The sequence below is a fragment of the Gorilla gorilla genome, chromosome 6 (assembly GCF_029281585.2).
Source record: "Gorilla gorilla gorilla isolate KB3781 chromosome 6, NHGRI_mGorGor1-v2.1_pri, whole genome shotgun sequence".
Lineage (NCBI taxonomy): Eukaryota > Metazoa > Chordata > Mammalia > Primates > Hominidae > Gorilla > Gorilla gorilla.
The window spans coordinates 140492777-140516660 of record NC_073230.2 but is presented as its reverse complement, the minus strand read 5'-3'; the positions used below and the strand labels follow the sequence as shown (position 1 = coordinate 140516660).

Below are 23884 nucleotides of genomic sequence, written 5' to 3'. Positions count from 1 at the left end.
CTGATAGAATTATAAACCACTGGCAGACTAATTTTTTACAAAGGGAGGGAAAATACAAATTGCCAGTACCAGAAATGAAAGCAAGATTAACACTACAGACTTCCTAGAAATGAAAAGAGAGAGAATACTATCAAAAACATAGGTAAAATCTGACAATGTAGATGAAACAGACATAATTTGTTAAAAAACCTAACTTATCAAGATGACGAGATGAAAGAGGAAAATCTGAAGGAATTACACATACTGAAAAACTGAATTCATAATTGCCCAGATATCTACACTGGTAAATTATATCAAGCACTTAAGGAAAAAAATGGTATCAGTTTTAGACAAAATTTTTCAGAAAATCAAGGGAAAAAAAAACTCTACTGTTTATCCACATTCTCTTCCATTCCTAGCTTATTTTATGAGGCCAACATAACACTGAAACCAAATAATATTACAAAGGAGAAGGAAGAGAAGGGGAAGAAGGAGGAAGAAATGGGGAAGAGGTGGAGAAATCATTTACAGATGGCTAGGACCCCTTATGAACATAGACAAAACTAATCTTTAACAAAATATTACCAAACAGCAGTAGCAATATATGAAAAGAATATTTTACAACAAAAAGGTATTTATCCCAGGAATGTAAAGTTGATTTTACATCTGAAAATCAATCAGGATAATCTGCCATATTAACAGAATAAAGAAGAAAAAACACAATTATATCAATACATATGTAAAAAGAGCATTTGGTAAAATTCATCACCTATTCATGATCAAAACTCATAGCAAAATAGGAATAGAAAGACTTTCAATCTGATAACATGTACGAAATTTAATTTTTCTTAATGATGACATACTGAACACTCTCCTGCTTAGATATGAAACAAGACAGGGATGTCTTTTCTCACCACTTATATTTAACATTGCTCTGGAAGTTCAAGTCAGTGCAATAAGGAAGGCATTAAAAAGTAAAATAAAGGCTGGGCCTGGTGGCTCATGCCTGTAACCCCATCACTTTGGGAGGCCAAGGCGGGAGGATTCGTTGAGTTAAGGAGTTCAAGACTCCTCTGCATGTTCAACATACAGAGATCCTATCTCTACACATAATTTAAAAATTAGCTGGGCATGGAGGCACGCGCCTGTGGTCCCAGCTACTGGGGAGACTGAGGTAGAAGGATTGCTTGAGCCCAGAAGGTCGAGGCTGCAGCAAGCCATGATCATGTCACTGCACTCCAGCATGGGCAACAGAGTGAGACTCTGTCTCAAACAAACAAACAAAAAATAAAATAATGAAGGAAAAGAGAACAGAAAGAAGAAAAATGACTGCTTCTTTAAAATACTCTAAGAAATAAAAAAGAAGCTATTAGAAATAAGTAGACTTAAAGTGACATGATACGAAGGCAATATTAACAAACCAATTGTATTTCTCTATATTACCAGCCAACAAATGGAAAGTAAAAAATTTTTAAATTCCATTATAATAGCACAAAAAGCAAAATACACTGATATCAAGTTAACGAAAATATCATAGACCTCTTAAACTGAAAACTCTTAAGAGTGCTGAGAGATAATGAAGACTAAAATAAATGGAGACTAAACCATGTTCATGGTGTAGAAAGATCCAATATCATTAAAACACCAATTTGCAGCCAGGCGCAGTGGCTCATGCCTGTAATCCCAGCACTTTGAGAAGTTGAGGTGGGTGGCTCACCTGAGGTCAGGATTTCGAGACCAGCCTGGCCAACATGGTGAAACCTCATCTCTACTAAAAATACAAAAATTAGCCAGGTGGGTCTCAGCTACTCGGTGTAGTCTCAGCTACTCAGGAGGCTGAGGTAGGAGAACCACTTGAACCTGGGAGAAGGGGGTTGCAGTGAGCCGAGATTGCATCATTGCACTCGGCCTAGGCAACAAGAGCAAAACTCTGTCTCAAAAAAAAAAAAAAAAAAATCAAACGACAAAATGAAACCCACCAATTTGCTCCAAATTAATATATAGATTTATCATATTCCCATCATAATCCCAACAGTTCTAGAAACTGATGATTCTAAAATTTATATATCACCTGACTTCATGAATTACTATAAAGCTACAGTAATCGAGGGAGTGTCATATTGGTTAAGAAGAGACCAAAATATAATAGAACAGAACAGAGTACAAAAAGAGATATATACTTACATGATCAATTGATTTTTGGCCAAGGTGCCAAAGCAAATCAATGGGCCAAGAAGATAGGCAGTAACCAGAAATCTCATACATTGCAGGCAAAGTATAAAATGGTATAACCATTTTGGGAAAAGCTTTAAGTTTCATTAATGGATGATAAAAGGATCATCCAAATGGATGAGTAATGGCATATTTTCATAATCTTGAAATGTCTCCATATAAATTACTTATTAATTATAAATTAGACAAATCTGGTGGGCATCTCCTTAACCAAGTGATTGAAGCTAATATCAGACAAACTGACGTAATATGTCTCCTGATATGATATATTGAGGAGATGCTAATGTGATCTATGGGTTATTCTTGCTAAAAATATATCATCTAAATCCAATCCTAAGAAAACATACAAACCCAGCTGAAGGACATTCTAAAAAACAACTGCCCTGTACTCTTTAAAAATCATCAAAGTCAAGAAAGACAAAGAAAGTTTAGGGAACTATTCTAGACTAAAGATGACTAAAGAAGCATGACACCAAAAAGCAATACATGATCATGGTCTAAATTCTGGGCTGGGGATGCAGAGTGACAAGGGATGCCTATAAAAAACATTACTGGGGCATTATTGGGATAATTGTCTATATCTGAATAGGAACTGTGGATTAGATTAAAGCAGCAGTTCTCAGTGTGGTCTGGGGTCTCCTAGGTACTTCAAGGGAGTCTATAAGGTCCAAAGTTATTTTTACATGACTAACAAAAAAATTTGTCTTTTCACTCTTATTCTCTTATGAGTATATGTGAACATTTCCAGAGGCTGCATGACTTTCTGATACAGCAACTGAATAAAGAAGCATATGAATCCAGATGTCTTTTATTGAGCCAAACATTAAAGAGATTTAGAAAACTATACAAAAATGCCACTTGAGGGCCAGGCGCGGTGGCTCATGCCTGTAATCCCAGCACTTTCGGAGGCCGAGGCCAGTGGATTACGAGGTCAAGAGATCGAGACCATCCTGGTCAACATGATGAAACCCTGTCTCTACTAAAAATACAAAAATTAGCCAGGCGTGGTGGCAGGCACCTGTAATCCCAGCTACTTGGGAGGCTGAGGCAGGAGAATTGCTTGAACCCGGGAGGCGGAGGTTTTTAGGAGTCTATTAATTAACTATAATAAATCTGAGCTCCAGTACTGAATCACCACTTTACTCATCTCTACTGACTTTGAACTAACAGAAAGTGCTCTCATCAAAATAATCTCTATATTTTTCCAGCATGAGTTTTAAAATAATTACTTATTGCATTATAAATATTACTTACAACATATGTATATGGTATAAAAAAATAACGGAATGAAGTTACCTACCCATACCAAGCTTTAGAAGAATAACATTTAATATTACCTTTAAACCCCCTACCCTCTCTGGATTTTGTATTTATCGTTCCCTTTTCTCTAGTATTAATTTCTCATTTAACTTACCTCACCTACTTACTCACTAAAGAGTAAGAACGTGCACATCCTTAAAATACATACATTTTAAAGAATATGATTCACGCCTTTAAGGAATTCAGATAGGGAAACATGAATATAAACCAATCATTATAGTAAGCCATTCAAGTATTAAAAGGGGTTAAGTGAGCACATCAAAGGAAGCTTTTAATTCTGCTTGGCAAGTTCAAGAAAGGCTTTACAGAGAAAGTGAAGTCTGAACTGAGTTTTAAAGAATAAGTGGGTATTTATTAGGTAAAGTTAGGGGGAGATCCTCCCTCTGTTAATTCCAAACAAGGAAAACAACATTGCCAAAGGACACAGGCGAGAAAGTTGAATAATTCCAGCAACTTTAACTGGCACATGGGAGATGAGGCTGGAAAAGTAATTGAGTAGCAAATCTTGATGAGAAATTTCGAGTTTTTACTCTAAGCAAAAGGAAGTGAGATAAATAAATTGTTTTATTATTGTTGTTGTTATTTACAATTTCCTGTATCTATGCCCTTCAATAGTATCCTGCACCAACTGACTCTGGACTTGGTTACATGATTGCTTTTTCCTATCAGGGCAAGAAAAAAATTGATGGATTGTTCATGTCTACTTCATCCCCTTTGCAGCCCAGCACCTGCCATGAGAACAAGCTCCGGCTAGCCTATATAAAACAGAGCCAGGCAGTCCCAGCTGAAACCACACTAGACCAGCTGACAGATAGCTGACTCCTAGACAAATGAATGAGCCCGGCCAAACCAAAAGAATGACCGAGCCAACTTGTAGACTCATGAGCAAATAAATGCTTATTACTATATGCCACTGAAGTTTGTGAGTGCTTGTAATGTAATAAACAGTGTAAACGATAACTGAAACGAAGGCTGAAGCTAACCACAGGGTTTAAGCAGAGGTGTCACAGGATCAAATATGGTATTTGGGGGACTTGTTTTTGGTTGTTTTTTTTTGTTTTTTTTTTTGAGACAGAGTCTCACTCTGTCGACCAGGCTGGAGCACAGTGGTGCCATCTCGGCTCACTGCAACCTCCGCCTCCTGGGTTCAAGGGATTCTCCTGCCTCAGCCTCCCAGGTAGCTAGGATTACAGGCACCTGCTACCATGCCCAGCTAGTTTCTATTTTTAGTGTAGATGGGGTTCCACCATGTTGGTCAGGCTGGTCTCAAACTACTGAGCTCAGGTGATCTGCTGGCCTCACTCTCCCAAAGTGCTGGGATTACAGGCATGAGCCACTGTGCCCGGCCTTGTTTTTGTTTTGAGATAGGGTCTTGCTCTGTCACCGAGGCTGGAGGCAATGACACTGTAATGGCTCACTGCAGTCTCCACCTCCAGTCTTCAAGCAGTCCTCCTGCCTTGACCTCCCAAAGTACTGTGATTATAGGTGTGAGCCACCACACCGAGCCCAAATATGCTTTTTAAAGACTGTTGGTGAACACAGAATAGGTCAACAATGGAGATACAAAAAGCGTAAGAAACCATAAAGTTGAAAAAACTGCTAAAAGGAATGGAGAGGAAAAGACATTTGAAATGTGGTATTGGATGACCTGTTGGATCACGCCAGGCACTTGGAGAACTGTTGGATCTTAGGCACTAATTAGACACATTCACTGAAGAAGAGGGAGGATTTTAGGATGAAACCTAGGCTTAACACAAGAATAATTACAGATGTCATCGCCTTAGATTTACAGTACTGTAGTAGAAAAAAGTTAGTTGTTTTTTTTTTATTTAAGATTTGTCTTTTGTTGTTGAAGACAGAAATAATCATTTCAGAAAACAGTACTTCAATACTGAAAAAGGAAGGCCACTTACACATACTTTCCCGGGGTAAGAAAAGTAAATCAGAATTTCAACATCTATTTGAAAAAATAAAAACTGTCCAGTGATTAATCCCTGGACAGTTTTTATTAACATAGTTTCAGAGTAAGCAAGAACCTAGTTCCCCAGGATTAACGACACAGCACTAGATCTTTGGAAATGGCCTTCCTAGATCAAAATCAGTGGGTTATGAATTAGGCCTTTTTATCTCCTTTTCATTTGAGGCTCCTACTGTTTTGTTATAGTTCATTTGTCACTTTATATCCTGAAACAGTTTAAATGGAGAGTGCAATTAAAATGTTCTATAAAGATTTGAAAAAAATAATAAATGAATTAATATTTACTTTATTCCAGGATATAATCATGCACTTAATTCAAAGCCATAAACCTAAGCCATCTTATTCACTATGGAAATGCTTTATGTATATGTGCATACACAGATATGTACATGCATACATATATACAATTTTTATTAAAGATAATATGTATCAGCCAGGCGCGGTGGCTCACACCTATAATCCCAGTACTTTGGGAGGCCGAGGTGGGCGGATCACGAGGTCAGGAGATCGAGACCATCCTGGATAACATGGTGAAACCCCGTCTCTACTAAAATACAAAAAAAAATTCGCTGGGCGTGGTGGCAGACGCCTGTAGTCCCAGCTACTCGGGAGGCTGAGGCAGGAGAATGGCATGAACCTGGGAGGCGGAGCTTGCAGTGAGTCGAGATGGTGCCACTGCACTCCAGCCTGGGCGACAGAGCAAGACTTCCAAAAAAAGATAATATATATCATTTATGAAAACTGACACATAGTAAAATAACAGGCGCGAAAATAGTGAGATAGTGAGTGTCAAAAACACAATATTCCAGAAGAAATAAAAATAAGATGAACGTTAAAAATAAGAATAGAGGTAGTGGAGACATAAGCAAAAAAGACAGTTACACAGTTACATTTCTAGGCTAAAGCAGTTTAAAAACAAAATGATATAAAAATCCCCATTTCTCACTCTCTCTCTCTCTCTATAAAACAGATTTGGTTGTGTATCAGTAGCTGAACAGCCAGTTATAGAAGCTGAAATTCAAGAGTACTTAAAAAAGCTTGTTTACCACAAATTCTATTGCTACTACTGCTGATAGACATTAGTGAAGAATATAATCATGCCGAAAAACAAGTGCACATCTACGCCCCTTCTGTAATATAGATGTATGAAAAGTCTGAGAACTTGCCTCTTTTTCAGTGTCTCTAGAGATACATGTCCACTGGTTCTCCTTCACACTGTACGCCCAGAAGTCAGCAAGATCTTGTGTTCCATCCCAGCCACCAAACAAATAAACAGTCTCTATGAAAATCAGAAAAATATGTGTAAAAAAATAAAGGACAAAATAAGCATAAGCACCCAAACCTAGCCAGCTGTTTCTAAGGCCACTTAAGAAGCCACATCTAAATAAATTTTAAAATAAAAATTTTAACCTGGTAACTTTCTCAAATATATACTAGACTAATATTTCCTAGGCATGAATATATGAAAAGGATGCTGCAGAACCACTATTCCGAGAGATTTATAAAAATACAGATAAATAGGAGGCATGTCCCAAGATTCTGATTCCACAGGTTTTCAATGGGTAAAAATGGGTCTGTATTTGTAAAGTATCCCAGAAAAATTTAATGTGCAGCTGGTTTGGAGTTTCTGTGTTTGGCCTTGAACACTTTACATTTACCAGCTTTTTAATAATGCAGCCACTTTTTATCCACTGTGGAATTTTTTAATTCAGATTCTAAAAAATAAAAGCCCCAGAGGAATATATAGTGTAAAAGTACAGCATAAGAACATTTAGCTGTTTTTGAAAAAAGTCATATTAAAGGCAATTTCTATTGCTATATCAAAAACAATGGTTAAAACTAGCTTTAAGTTAAAATTAGATATCTTAAGAAAAAGTGATCCACAGCTTTGATATTCCTACAAAAACTGGGAGAAATTTTTCCAGATATATTGTGGTACATTTAACTCATCAGAAATTATCCTTTAAGTCATTCTAAGTATCTTGAGAATTTGGTTTCTTCTGACTCTGAAATGTCTATTATATTCACAGACTTTACCGCTGACAAAACTGATTTTCTTGTTCAGTGAATAATGAATCTTTACATATAACATTGTGTATCATAGATCCTTCTTTATTTTTATTATTTATTTATTTATTTTGAGACACGGTCTCTCTCTGTTGCCCATGCTGGAGTGCAGTGGTGCAATCATGGCTCACTGCAGCCTCCTGGGTTCAAGCAATCCCTCCACCCCAGCCTCTCGAGTAGCTGGGACTACAATAATGTGCCACCATGCCCAGCTAACTTTTTTTGGGGGGGTGGGGGTGGGGGTTACAGACAGGGGCTCACTATGTTGTCCAGGATGGTATTGAACTTGTGGCCTCAAGCAATCCTCCCACCTCAGCCTCCCAAAGTACCAGGATTATAGGCATGAGCCACCCCATTCAGCCCCTTCTTCATGCAATAATAGTGCGTTTCCAATTTGGCACAGTGGCTCATGCCTGTAATCCCAGCACTTTGAGGGGCTGAGGCGGGTGGATCACGAGGTCAGGTGTTTGAGACCAGCCTGGCCAACATAGTGAAACCCCGTCTCTACTAAAAATACAAAAAAATTAGCCAGGTGTGGTGACGGGCACCTGTAATCCCAACTATTCGGGAGGCTGAGGCAGGAGAATCACTTGAACCTGGGAGGCAGAGGTTGCAGGGAGCTGAGATCACACCACTGCACTCCAGCCTGGGGTGACAGTGTGAGACTCTGTCTCAAAAAATGAAAAATAAAAAAAAATAGTTGTTTCCTTTCTTCAAATATTTCCCCCTTTGTAACTGTTTTAAGTCTACCAGTTGTATAAGCCCACCAATTATTATCTTTTAATGTTAAATAAAACACTATATGAAAACTGTAAAGTCATGTACTCTCTAACTAACACACTTTAGGCCTGTACATACGGAAGCTGTCATCTAAGTTACATCCCACCATGCAGGGTTACAATTCAAAGTGTACTTGGAAATACTAGAAGACTATTTAAGAAAACCTTTTGCCATTCACAGAGTTAGGCTATCTTCTACAAGATTTCTGTCATATCTGCATATAATTTCAAACTCTAAGTAAATTTTTCAAGTGATTTGTCTCTTCTATCCCCCAAATACCATGGGAAATAAAAAAATGCTTCACTGCTTTCTGGATAAGAACAGGCCACTGGAGCAGGACTGAGTTCTAGTACTAACTGGGTGATCAGTACAGGTCATTTAAACTCCCTAGGTTTTAGTTTTTTTCATCTGCAAAACTCTCAGTGTTGTCAAGTCCTTCAGATATAAGTTATATGAGGCCAGGCATGGTGGCTCATCTGAGATCGGGAGTTTGAGACCAGCCTGGTCAACATGGTGAAATCCCGTCTCTACCAAAAATACAAAAATTAGCCTGGCATGGTGGCACACGTCTGTAATCCCAGCTACTCAAGAGGCTGAGGCAGGAGAATCACTTGAACTCAGGAGGTGGAGGCTGCAGTGAGCTGAGATCGCACCACTGCACTCCAGCCTGGGCAACACAGCGAGACTCCATCTAAAAAAAAAAAAGTTACATGAAAACATTCTGAAGGCTGTCAAGTATGAACATCATTTCTACCTTTAAAATATACATAAAAATGAAAAACACTCTGTAGTTACTAAGTACAATAAAAAAGATATTGTAACTGACTACATGTCTAATTCAGTACATAAAACACTTTTGGCACTGTATAAGTGTGAAATAATGTCAATTATTTTAAACTACAAAAAAAAAAAACTGTCCTATCTTGGAACTATAAAACAATCCATTATCATCAGTTAAGTAACATTCTGTTTCCAAAATGGCACACAGTAATACTCAGACACATAATTTTACAGAAAAAAAAAATTAAAGAATTTTCATCTGGCTTAAAAATTATTTGCCAAGTCCTCACTATAAAGGAAATTAACCCTGTTAAATTCTGAAGCCTGGAGAGGGGGTATATAACTAAAATAGCAATAGCAATTGACCTTTTGTTTTATAGTGTTTCTGGGCACCCTCTGGATAAGGTTACCCTGGTTCATTAACTTTAATAACCCTTCCTCTTGGGCTCTGGGTTCTCAATGTTCTTTCTGAAAAGCAGGTCTCTTTGTACGCATAAATTCTCACAGCAAAGAAAACCCACATTTCCACAACAGCCTCATTGATAGCTGAGCAAAATAAAATCTGGCACGCAGTAAGCATCCTAATGGAATTAAGCCAAGATGTCATTCCTATCCACGAAAGCTTTGTGGTCCCAGCTGAAGTTTAATAGTAAAATTAAATGAATCGGATGGAAACTGAGCCTTCTGACATACCTGAATGAAAATGCGTAACAAAAATTTTAATTAATTCATCTAATTATTTAAGTCATGCAAAGAAGAACTATTATCCAGAAACAGACACCAGAAAAGGTATTATTTAATGCACAAAGGATATCAAAGACCTTTAAAAATTATGGATATAATTGGAGAGAACTGTAGAGAGAAGGAAGTAGAAACAAAAAAGAAAGCATTAATATTTGCAGTAGGGTAGCAGATTGGTTTATGGAAGCCCATTCTCATGCTTATAGGTTCTATAATAATTCATGTACATCTGGGGTAGTACGATCCTCTTCAAGGAGCAACCCCTTCACCCCTTCTCTATATTTTTTCTGAATGGGATATAGGCTATAGTGTCTATCCATTTCTCCCAGCACTTTGAGGAATGTTTATTCAACACTTTTTGAGTACTGAGAATTCGCAAAGCACTTTAGAGAATTCAAAAGAAAGAAGACATAGTCCCCAGTCCCTATCCTCAAGGAACTTACAATCTAGCCAAGAATATCAAAAGGCAAATAGAGCAACATAACGCAGGGCAGACTAAATGTCATAAGAAAGATAAACAAGGTAAAAAGCACCATGAGGGTTCAAAAGAGGGAAGACAGTATATCTGGCTGAGGGGACTCAGAAGAGATTTCATGGTGACAGTGGTATTTGACCTATGCACCAGCAGGAAGGCAGGATACAGAACAAAAAAAAAAGAGGGCTTTTCAAACAGAGTAAAAAGAATAGCAAAAGTATAGAGACAGAAAAACACGTCAAAAGTGTTTTAATGAACAAGTACTCTAGTCAGGCAGATCTTGGCTACAATCCTGGCTCTATCACCACAGCTATGTGACCACCACACAGTTCCTTAACTATTGGTTTCTTAATCTCTAAGATGTGATACAGTATCTATCCCATAAAGCTGCTGTGAGAATTAAATTAAATTAAATAATGCATATTAAATGGTTAAACTGTGTGATGAATAAATACACTGTTTGATTTAAAAGAACACATAGGTAGGAGGTGGAGAGGAGGTTAAAAGGCAGGTGTGTCCAGATCATGGAAGGGATTAAATAACAGGATAAAGACTTTGAACTTGACTCCACACAGACAGTGGAGAAGCCACAGAAGATCTTAGGCAGAGGGGTAGCAAGGTAACATCTGAACTTGCAGCATACAGGACTGACTGAAGGAGTTGAGAATGACAGGGATTGGAGGTAAAGTGGCCTATGTTCGAAATGGCAAACAAATTTCGTTCTAAAACACTGAGTCAATCACCAATCAATCTATTTTTCATTACTTAGGCCACAAAAACTAAAATTCAACCACATTCTTTGGTATAGTACATGTACCAATTTGGTACCAGTATAAAACAAACCCTGGAGCTACTGACTACCAGTAGTACCAATCTACGCATCTTATATGCACTAAAAATAATGTAGAAATGTAAGGTATATAAAGACATCTCAGTGTCTTTTTGCACAATGGAATAGGCTTTTTATTTTTAGTGCCCAAGTGCAATATCTGTCTTCTACTTTGATTTTTAGGATAAATCAGACTGTGCTGATTGCATAATCCTCCACAAGATGGCACACTACTTTTGTAATTAAATCAGTTTTTCCACTCTGACACTGTATAGGATGTGTATACTACGCATTGACATAGCCTGGGCCCAAAACTTAGACAAAATTCATGTATCAAAAAGAAGAGGCAGGGGAAGGGTTAACAGGCTGGTGAAAGAAGTTACCTTAATTCTTAGTTTAGACACCGAGAGAAAAAATTTTTTTAAAAAAAGGTTTTAAGAAACAAATTTATCTTTAAGATAGAAATAAAACTCTATAATATTTAGATGAAGAGTCTGAATACTTCTAAAAGTGAAGTTTAGTAAGACTTAAATTAAATTGAAGACAGAAATATTTTTGAATTTTTTGAAGAGGGGAAGAATATTTTATATGCTCTTTACCTTTCCCTTCTTAAGCCACCCCTTGAAGTATCATGACCCAGAAGATCATCAACTGAATTCACTGCCTCCCTTTTTAAATAGAACTGTATTCTTACATAAAACTATGATTACAACACTATCTAAATCTTTTGGGTGAATTCAACATACAGTTACTTTCCTTACTAAAAGGCTGAATGAATTGTTATGCCTATGACAATATACTTTGTATTCCTAATGAAGTCTGCATTTCAGAATTCCTTTCTGTTAACAGTGTAAAAGAAAGATGCACATTACTTTCAGAAGTACAGCCATATGAATAAATTTGTAATAGCAACCAAAACCCATGTTTAGGCACTCTCTTCAAAAGTTTCTTTAAGGAACATCAAGAAAAACTATGTGGTACCACATGTAAAAAAACAAAAGCACTTTCAGGCCGGATGTGGTCGCTCACTCCAGTAATCCCAGCACTTTGGGAGGCCGAGGCAGGCGGATCACCTGAGGTCGGGAGTTCGAGACCAGCATGACCAACATGGAGAAAGCCTGGCTCTACTAAAAATACAAAATTAGCCAGGCGTGGTGGCACATGCCTGTAATCCCAGCTACTCAGGAGGCTGAGGTAGGAGAATCACTGGAACCCAGGACGTGGAGGTTGCGGTGAGCTGAGACTGTGCCATTGCACTCCAGCCTGGGCAACAAGAGTGAAACTCCATCTCAAAAAATAAATAAATAAATAAAAATAATAATAAATAAAAGCACTTTCATATAATAGCTACAGAACAGTTAAAGGTTCAAATTTCTACAGAAAGGCTCTTCCAAGTGACAAGCAACTCTCCATCAACTTCTTTTGTAGATACCAAATATCAGAGCTTTGCCTAAGTCTTCATACCTATTCTGATTGAGAAAGAAGAAAAAGGCTTAAACCGTAGGTTCTCAAAACGTAATGAGAGTTACACAACAAGGAACAGCCTAACACAATGGAAATGTATTAATATATTTCTAACTCAACAGACTTCCACACTGAAACAAAATAGACGTGGCTTTTCTCTTTCTATTCACTGTTCTTTTCCCAGTCGAAACCCAAGTCACAGCTGAAGAATCTTAAGTGGAGAGGTGCCAGGTATAGGGATTACAATTAATAAAACTGATCCAGTAGGACAAATTCAGTAGGACAGAATACAACATTCCTTCTCTACCATGGTATGAATGATAGGATTCCCTTAGGAGGGAAGAAAGCTTTGAAAATTAAATAATAAAATTTGTGCCATCATACACCTTTTAAAATGGTCACTGTATCCTTAGAGAAGACAGCAATATGGGAAAAAAAAAAAACCCTACATACTAAAAAAAGAAAATAAAATCTAGGTACTATTAAGTTTCTAATATCTAAGAAAACAAGGTATATGAGACACCGGGAAGCTACAATTGCTTTAAAATATAAGCCATGTTAAATAAGCTGAAATTAACTTTATGAAGTTTTACTCTAGTGAAGGTGTTCTTTTTTAAAAACAATTTCCGGAGACAGAATCTTGCTCTGTCGACTGGACTGGAGTGCAGTGGCACAATCATAGCTCACTGCAGCCTCGAACTTCTGGGCTCAAGCCATCCTCCCCAAGCCTCAGCCTCCCACAGAGCTGGGACTACAGGCACATATCACCATGCCTGGCTAACTAAAAACAATATTTTGCAGAGACAGAGGTCTTGCTGTGTTGCCCAGGCTGATCTCGAACTCCCAGCCTCAAGTGATCCTTCCACCTCAGCATCCCAAAACTCTGGGATTATAGGTATGAGCTACCATGTCTGGCCAGTGTTCTTAATTTTGTGAGTTGGTAAGAGTCTCTTTGATTATCTGAAGCCATGGATTTTCTTCCTAGAAAAAATTTGCAAACAGACAACATGTTGCACCTAACTTCAACAGATAAAGAATCCTTGTGCTAGAAAACTTTAAAATGCATACTTAAAGTAATAACTGGGCTTCTTTAAACTATATTTTACTACTTATGCACCAATTTTGTTAACATGGAATTTCCTGGTTGTTCAAACTCTACTTAGAGAAAGTTATTCTTCACTACTAAACCTACCTGATCTTCATCAAGAAAATTCTTATATGCACTTTAGTATTTTGTCTCAAAAATATTATAAATATATTTATGGTGTCCCTTCCTAAGGCACCAATTATATAAAAGATTAAACAAATATACCAAAATAACATTGGTTTTTTAGAATGTGGAATTATGAGTGAGTTACTTTTTCCCCTCAACACTGCTTTTCAAGTTGTTTTAAACTTTTTCACAAACTTTTTAATTACTTTAAAACATTTCCATAGTGAAATTTTGTCAAATTATGCAAAAAACACACAAAAGAAAATTCCTTTGAGTCATATAAAATTCTCTCAGCATAATTAATCACTGCTGCATATTAATATATGGCATATCAAATGCATGTTATATAAATAATATATGCACATATAAAATACATTATTTCATTTAACTCTCACAATTACTTAGTTTATTATCACCATTTTAATCAATACAATTCATTCAAGATCGAATAAGAAGTCAGGGGTAGAGCCAGGATTCAATCTCAGGGATGTCAGACACCCATCTCTCCTTCCCACAAACTTAACACCTACCTATTATATGTGGCTGCCATATCATTAAGATCTGACTAGAAAGGTTCTTTCAAAGATTGATGATAAATACAATCTCTTTGAAAGTGATTAAGATCAACCTGATAATTAAGGTAACTGCTGATCAATAACAGGGCTATGGTACCTAAATGATTAAATAGATACTTAGAGTATATGAAAGCCCTCAGTAAATTATGCTACTAATAGTCATAACAGAAACACAGAAGAAATTTTGGAGAGAAAAACCCAAGGATACACCAGATTCTGCACTTGAGCCCAAACCAAGTTGAGAAAGCAACAAATTTTACTTTAACAAATGCAAAGCTCTATATTTAGTTTTTCTACCTAGATCCCGAAGTAATGATAATTACAGCTTTGGGAAGCATAGTCTAAATGGCATAACAAGTAGAATCTGAAAATTTAAATACGTTCGAATATAACCAATAAAACAGATCCACCACAGAAAATATTAGTATAATAAATGACATAATAACCTGATCTACTTATCAAGGTTTACAGCAGTATCTGAATACAGTTTCCAGGTAAATATTTTTCTTTCTACTCAAAGGAAAATGAATTTTAAAACTTTGATCCAATCCAACAAATATTTAGTGCACATCTACTCCATTCTAGCCTCTATAGTCATAAAAATAAATAGGGTAAGATCCCTGTCCTTCCCCCCTTGTCCATGGGGGCTGGGAAGCTGGAGAGACAGCAATGGTATATACAATACTTGTGTGAACAACTCTAAAACAATGTGGAAATTATTGTAGTAATAATGGTTTGAACAGTGTTACATAAATGTAGAGGGAATTATTACTTTGGTTAGATCTATCTCCTGAACCTCAAACTAATATATCCAACTGCTTACTTGACATACCTATGTAGATGTCTAATTGGCATCTCAGACTTAACTTGTCTAAAATCAAGTTGCTGAACAACCCACCATATTACCATATTGGATCCTCTTGTTGTACCCATCTTAGAGAATGGTTACACCATTTTTCTAATTGCTCAGGTCAAAACTTTAAGTCATCCTTAGCTTCTTTTTCTCACACTTCTCATCCAGTTCATCAAAAAATCCTGTCAGCTCTATATGATACCTTTTTTTTTCTAGTTTCTCTCTCTCTCCCTGCCACCATGTGCTCCCCCTCTCTCTTTTTCTCTTTCACCTTCTCATACTCACTAATAGCTACTCTTTCATAAGCAGCCAGCTGATGGGCTCATTCCACATACTATCTTTTTTTTTTTTAATTATACTTTAAGTTTTAGGGTACATGTGCACAACGCACAGGTTTGTTACACATGTATACATTTGCCATGTTGGTGTACAGCACCCATCAACTCGTCATTTAGCATTTATATGATACCTTTTAAAATACATCCAAAATGTGACCAATTTTCAACATTACTACTACCATTCTAGTATAAGCCAATGCTATAATCACTTCTCAGGTGAGCAATAGACTCCTTAAAGGACTCGCTGCCCTTCACTCAATTTGTTTTGTTAAAATGCAAGGTCAGTTCATAGCATTTCTTAAACCCAACAATGGCTTCCCACTTCACTCTGCATGTAGGTTAAAGTCCTAAACAAAGTCCTAAAAAACTCAACACAGTTTGTGCCCCCAGCTATTTCTCTGATTTCACCTCTTCCCACTCTCTTTCTCTGACTTCACCTCTTCCCACTCTCTTTCTCACATACCTCTGATCTAGCAACAAAAATTCTGGAAAAAAAACCAAGAGTAGTAGAAAGGTGGCGGCAACGTTTTACTTTGTAATAATATCAGTTCAATAATGAATATCACCTGTATGAAGACACTTTATTTGAATACCTGGTTCAGCAGTACTTACCATAAAATGTCAATTAAGATAGGGATTAAGTCCTTTAAGAATATCTATAATGAGGCCAGGCACGATGGCTCATGTATGTAATCCTGGCACTTTGGGAGGCCAAGGCAGGATGATCACCTGAGGTCAGAAGTTCAAGACCAGCCTGGCCAACATAGCACAACAATGTCCTACTAAAAATACAAAAATTAGCTGGGCGGGCGCCTGTAATCCCAGCTACTCAGGAGGCTGAGGCAGGAGAGTCACTTGAACCCCAGAGGCAGAGGTTGCAGTGAGCCGAGATCATGCCACTGCACTCCAGCCTGGGCAACAGAGCAAGACTCTGTCTCAAAAAAAAAAAAAAAAATATATATATATATATATATACATATATATATGTAATGAATCTTCCCAGAAAACTACACAAAAACAAAAATTTTGCACACCGTTTAAAGACTATCATGGGCTCCCTTAAAATCTATTCATGAAGCTTCATGTAAACAAACATGAAATAGCCAAAGGACTGAGAACAGAACAAAAAATCGACAGCAATAGCTAGCTGAAATAAAAGATTGGGAATGCCAAGGCATGAAAGTTGTTAGACTTCTGAATAGTATTTTCTGATTTCTTTTGTTTTCTCTTGATCAGAGTCCTGTATTACCCACAATCACAACCAGAGACCTGTTTAATTTAACCTGAACCATAATTTCAGTCTTGTGAAAGTTCAGAGCTTTTCCTATTGAGTTCCAGGGCATGTTTCCTCATATTTGTCTCTGCTTCCAGATATTGGAATCCACAGAAGTTGCCTCACTACTGTCCTACCTCAGTTTGAACCCCAAACCTAATTGTCTCACCAGTATCTACCAAAAAATAAATAAATAAAAATCAACTCCCAAATCAATTTTACTAGAGAAAACTTCTAAGAATTTGGTGAGTAAAGACAGAGTCATGTCATGAAATGTGGCATTCTGCCATCCTGCTGGCTCTACTACCACTCATCTCAAGCTTGTCCAACCTGCGGCCCATGGGCTGCATGAGGCCCGGGATGGCTTTCAGTGTGGCCCAACACAAATTTGTAAACTTACTTAAAACATTATGAGACTTTTTTTGTGATTTTTTTTTAAGCTCATAAGCTATCGTTAGTGTATTTTATGTGTGGTCCAAGACAATTCTTCTTCCAATGTGGCCCGGGGAAGCCAAAAGATTGAACACCCCTGATTTATCTCTCTCTTTTTTTTTTTTTTTTTTTTTTGAGACGAAGTCTTGCTCTTGTCTCCCAGGCTGGAGTGCGATGGCGCAATCTCGCCTCACTGCAACCTCCGCCTCCCGGGTTCAAGTGATTCTCCTGCCTCGGCCCCCTGAGTAGCTGGGATTACAGGCACCTGCCACCATGCCCGGCTAATTTTTGTATTTTTAGCAGAGACGGGGTTTTACCACGTTGGCCAGGCTGGTCTAGAACTCCTGACCTCAGGTGATCCACCCACCTCGGTCTCCCAAAATGCTGGGATTACAGGCATGAGCCACCGTGCCCGGCCATCTCTATTTCTTGTTCCCTTTCTCTGGTGCTAACGAGACAATTTCTCTTAGTGTTACAAAAATAGTTCCTTCTACAATCAGGTCTCAGTATTTTACTTTGTACTCCAAAGCACCTTCACAAATAAATACAGTTCTCTTCCTAAAAAGAATGCTGTTGAGTAAAATTTTCTCCAACTTATAATTAAGTAGAAATTTTAAAAATACATTTTAAATAAAAAAATTTTAAATCACTGGTAATTGTACCACCAGATGTAACTAACGTCAATATTTTGGTATGTGTCCTTCTAGTCTTCCCCTCTATAGTGAATGATAAATTTAAAACGAATCATCACTTCTATCCCTATTTCTATACTAAGATATCAAAATGTCGACAAAAGGTTTCAGATAGCTCTTCTTGGAAACATATTTTTTGAATGTAAAAAATAAAAACAAAAAAACAGAAGAGGAATTCCACCTCCAATATGCCATCTCTATTACTGATATCAAGGATCACCTGAATCTGGTGAAATCCTTTCGACCTCAATGTCCACATATAGTTAGTACTGTTTCCACACTATATGTGGCAATGGTAACATACTGAAAAGCATGAGAACTTGAGCAACAGACAACTGTATATTAAATGACCACCCATGATTTCTTTTAAAGGCTGAAAAATCTAGTTTTGTCATCAACCATGGGCCTAAATAAAGTTTGACCCAGAATTCATAACGAATAAAAGAAAAAAAGAAAGCACTCCAAATAGGTGCAAAATGGCTCTAACTAAAATATCTACTAACAGGATAATTCCCCAGATTTTCTTTGGAGAAATATTTGCTTAAAAGTGTATTTCTAAAGTACTTCTGTAGCTTTCTATAAACTGGTGTCAATACTGAAGTGTGGATATAGGCCGATTTTTCTTTGTACACCTTCGCTAACCTATAATAAATCCTTAGAAGCTATCAAAAAGAGATTACTCCTTCAAAGGTCCCATCTGGAGTAAAATTCCATGACTACAATAGTCATTTTCGCTACGCTTTCTTATAATTTCTAAAGTAAATCTAGTAGTTACTCAAATAACATTTTTCCTCTTTGAGTTTTTTTTTTTTTTTTTTTTTTTGACAGGGTTGCGCTTTGTTGCCCAGGCAGGTGTGCAGTGGTGTGATGATGGCTCACTGTAGCCTCCAATCCTGGGCTCAAGCAATCCTTCTGACTCAGCCTCTCCAGTAGCTGAGACTACAGGCATACACCACCACATCCAGCTGATTTTTTTATTTCTTATAGAGATGGGGTCTCACTATGCTGCCTAGGCTGGTCTTGAACTTGTGGGATCAAGGGATCCTCCCGCTTTGGCTTCCCAAAGTGTTGCAACTACAGTCACGAGACACTCACTGTGCCTAGCTGAAATATTTTTTTAAAGGGAGTAGGGGTAAGGACCCTGACCATCAAGACTTTGCTGAAATCCTACCGCTAATGCATAAAACAAAAATATTATAGAAAAATATCTAGGCCTTTGCGCCACTGCACTCCAGCCTGGGCGACAGAGCAAGACTCCGCCTCAAAAAAAAAAAAAAGAAAGAAAAATACCTAGGCCTTTATCACTTTATTGTAAGTATTTCAAGGCTCTCTGACCTGAAAAGTTAGATTTTAATTCTCAATGACTTGCTCACACTAAGTTCTGTCATGACATTTGCCTATTCTTTGAATAATTTTCTGTTTTCAAATTTCATGGATTATAAAAAGAGGAAAATTTTTTTGTCTTTCTTACACATGTACTTTACCTATCACATATGGTTCATCTCGCATAATAATTAACACAGTAAGCACTATGAAAATTCCTTCTGCCTCCACAGATAAGGTGAGCTTTAAATGTTAAAGTAAACCATATTACTTTTATATTTAAGGAAAGTGCATTTTGCTTTAAAAGGTAAAGGCTCCTTTCAAATAAACATAGATTTAGTATATTATTATAGCATACTACAACCAAATTTGTTTGAAAGGGTGGGCCGGGCATGGTAGCTCACACCTGTAATACAAGCACTTTGCGAGGTTGCAGCAGGCGGATTGCTTGAGCCCAGGAGTTCAAGACCAGCCTGGGCAACATGGCAAAACCTCATCTCTATTTTAAAAAAAGGTTGGGCAGGGGAGGGGTGTTTAATAATATTTTCTTTATAGTACTGATGGAGAAAAAAGAAAAGCATTACAAATTCTACTCTATGTTCAAAAAAAGGGGAAGCTACTGTGTAGACAATCTAAAAATAAATTTTCATGTCTATATCCATAAATAATTATTCTGGATAAAAAACCAGTTTGTATATAAATCTAGCTCTTTAGTAAATAAGCATATGAATATTTATTATACTCTCAGGCAGAAAAAAAGATGCCTAAGACTCTATAGCTAATTCAAGCCTATTTCTGCAGGGCAGAAAGGCATTTGGAAAGAGGGACCAAAATTAAGAAAGTGAATTCCTATACCTTAAAAATGAACCTTTTCCAAAGAGACCCTAATAACAGTCTCAAACCAGTTCAGAGGTTATCATATAAATTTAGCTTTTAATTTTAAATTAAAAATTATAATTTCTCTTCTTACAAAAATTATGAAAATAAATTCATGTCAAAAAGACTTAGTGTCTACATTGTAACCATTTTTATTCTTAATTATTTTAGAATATGAGTCTCCAAGCAATTATTTTATTCCCGAAGCACTATGAGTTGGCATAACACACAGTATAATTGAGCATTCATTACGCTTGGAAAGAGTGGTATTCTATGCAGTAAAGTTTTCTAAAATCCAATAATAAAATATAGCTATGGTAGATTATTGGTATTATTTGCTTTTTAAGCTGCTAATCTGAGACCTATTATAATGTTGGCATTAACCTCTAAATATTATGGTAATTAAGTTTTCCTAGGTTTTAGAAACTTAAAAAAAAGTTTGCTACCAAGCTTCAGAACAAAATTTAAAAGACAGGGAAAAAAAAAAACAAAACCAAACAAAAAACAACAACTAAATTATTTACAGGCTTGTGAACAGTTTTTAGCAATTAATGGACTTACCAACACTTAGCTGCCTAATTTGATATCTGCTTCCTCTAAAAATATATCTTAGTTCTCTGTATTCCAGTAATTCCCATATTACTCTACTACATAAGTGCAACAAAAATCCAGAAATACACCAGTTTTCCATGAAAATACAACACATATAAACTAGACACATACACACACATGTAGAGACACACAAAAAAGGCCACATGTTAAACTTTTTTTAGGTAATCTAATTTCATTTGTGTAAGAGCCCCCCACCCCCCGCCCCTTCCTTACCTGCCACTGCCTGGTTTAGACAATGTCTGTAGCCAATGAAGATTTTGCTTTCCACTGCAACTGCTACTCACCTGTTTGAACATCAATAACCATCTGATGGCCTCCTCTCATTCCTGGACGGTTATCTTCCCCATCACCTTTAGAAGAAATAATAGTTTCTTTTAAAGGAATAACAAAGAACAGCATATCCAGAGTAAATTTATTCATAAGTCTGTAATCAGTAGTAAAAATAACCCACCCTTATTTTCTCAAAATATTAATAAGTAAAAGGACTCATAAAAGTAACAGTATGACTCAAATCTGTGTTTATAATAATCTTGTTCTTTTTTCCAAATGCTTTCAGGACATTAATGAACTTGGAAGTTATTTTTGATTTATTTATGATCAATGCCACAAACCAGCAAAGACACAGAATATTATACAAAAACATAAAACAAAAATCTCTAAGCTACTTGAGTGCCAAAGTGAAGGTCAAAAACAATTACAAAATTAGATCTCCCGTATATATTCTAGGCATAGTTCATTAGTATGATGAGCAGTTTTAAAGTTGAGTTATCAAACTATTTACTGAAAACAAAGATGCTATCAAGTTTTATATTAATGATATTAATTTTGTATAATGTGTACAATTATTTTGTATAATTTTTGTATAATTTTGTACTTTGTGTAATTATTTTATATAACTTTGTATAATGTATAATGTATTAATTTTGTGCCAATATTTCAGCAATCAGTTCCCACCTAATTTACCAACTATTTTATGTAAGTACTGACTGAGGAAATCTAAGATTTACTTCACTTTGATTCTTATTTCCATCACAGAGCTTAATAGGCAGGTTTAAATACAATCAGTAAAACTTTATTTAAACTTCCAAAAGAGAACACTATTATTCAACTTGTATCTAATCTTACTTTACACCAAATCTTACATAAATAAAGTTATGGCCGGGCGCGGTGGCTCAAACCTGTAATCCCAGCACTCTGGGAGGCCAAGGGGGGTGGATCACCTGAGGTCAGGAGTCCACGACCAGCCTAGCCAATATGGTGAAACCCTGTCTCTACTAAAACACAAAAATTAGCCGGGCATGGTGGTGGGTGCCTGTAATCCCAGCTACTCAGGAGGCTGAGGCAGGAGAATCACTTGAACTCAGGAGGCAGAGGTTGCAATGAACCGAGTTTGCACCACTGCACTCCGGCTGGGCAACGAGAGCGAGACTCCATCTCAAAAAAAAAAAAAGTTATAAATTCATTTCGGTAGTTCAAAAGGTTGTAAGATTCTAATGTCTTACTTGATATGAACTAGAAAGCCTAAGGCTTTCTTCATAATTCTCCTATTAGTTGAAATATATTACTTTGGCTAATAAGTTTCCCTGTATTGGCTTTCTCCTAATGTAAAATTGAGAATATCCAATTTTATACTAATTTTACAAGGGTGCTATGAAAATGACTGAAATGTCAGTTCTTATATACAGAAAATAAGATACAAAGCTGAAGCTTTTCATTACTACTGTATTCAGCGGCTAATCATCCAGAATTTCCCTCCAAATCCTTTCTCCTAATAGTTAAGCCTTTAGATTGTGCAATTTATTATCATTGAAGCTTTGCCCTTTTCTTCTTTCCTTCCCTCATCAGTCAGTACCGTATCGCCATCTTTAAGAATAGATTTAAGAAAGCATATTCACCCCTGAGAGGTCTGAGGGAAAAAAGAAAGCACTAAAATGAATTCATTTTCAGTATGTTTGTATTTTATATGTTGAATCCATTAGTTTGCAAATACACAATTACTGTCTGTTTGCTATAATATGTGTGTCTTTGAAGAAAATTACCTCATACATGACTGATAAAATAGGAGAAAGATGTTCATGTAACATCAATTATGGAGGTTCTTAAGCAATTTTCCCCTGCATATTAATATGCAATACTATCAGGAGAAAGCTTTCTCACAACTAAAGAGAAGTCCTTAGTAATATATGAAGACCACAATGAAAAAAGCTCAGTATCCATAGAACTGCCTTCCTTTAACACAAACAGTTGCATTAAGAAATTGCTACACTTTCCACTATGTTAATTATCTGGCAAAGCAGTGAGTACAGATGAAGAAGTGACAAAACCTTCCCCCTTATATGAAAATAAGGTACTCATGAAGAAGACTATACTCTGGATCCGATTTCCAGTTTTGATGAAAACAGTCTTTATTAGAAGCAAATGCCCTCTAGGATCTACATTTCAAAGACAGAGGCATGAGCCCAGGGCTTAAGTCTCTAAACACACTATGATGTTCAATATAAATACCTTTAAAAATTTAAATGTACTGATATTTATTTTTATTACAATTATTACACTAGTTTTTATTAGTAGCTGGTTATAAAGTTCCACAGATTTAGAATGGTCTTCTGCCTTTCTATTTTTCTTATATGCCTTGTTAGGTTTAGCAAATAATTTTGCATAACTTAAGGTTTTCAAGAACACGTGTATGGCATTACAACACAGCCTATAATTTTACACCATGCCTCTAACAAAGCAGTTTATAATGATATTCTGTGTAAAAGCTGCCCAACCTTCTGTTATGGCAGTAAATCAAAAAGGTTTAAAAAGAAAATTTTAATATAACAAATGAATTTTGCCACCTAGTTAAGGAACCTATGCCTTGTTTTAAACATCTGCTTTTTATTTATTTTGCTGTGGTTATTGTTTTGTTTTTTGAGACAGTCTCGCTCTGTTGCCCAGGTTGAAGTGCAGTGGTATGAACACGGCTGACTGCAGCCTTGACCTCCCAGGCTCAAGCCACCCTTCTACCTCAGTACCCTAAGCAGCTGGGACCACAGATGCCTGCCAACAT

General features: G+C 36.7%; 1 protein-coding gene across 6 annotated transcripts in view; it reads right to left on the bottom strand.

The window, feature by feature from the left end:
- The window catches only part of MKLN1 (muskelin 1), a 376139-nt gene that overhangs the window by 54114 nt on the left and 298141 nt on the right, over positions 1–23884 (bottom strand). For all 6 annotated transcript variants that reach the window (XM_031012932.3, XM_055392285.2, XM_031012931.3 and 3 more), the window contains 2 exons: positions 21117–21182; positions 6676–6788 (listed from right to left, as the gene is read on the bottom strand). In XM_031012932.3, the coding sequence (XP_030868792.1) occupies positions 6676–6788; positions 21117–21182 (179 nt within the window). The remainder of the gene's footprint in view (positions 1–6675; positions 6789–21116; positions 21183–23884) is intronic.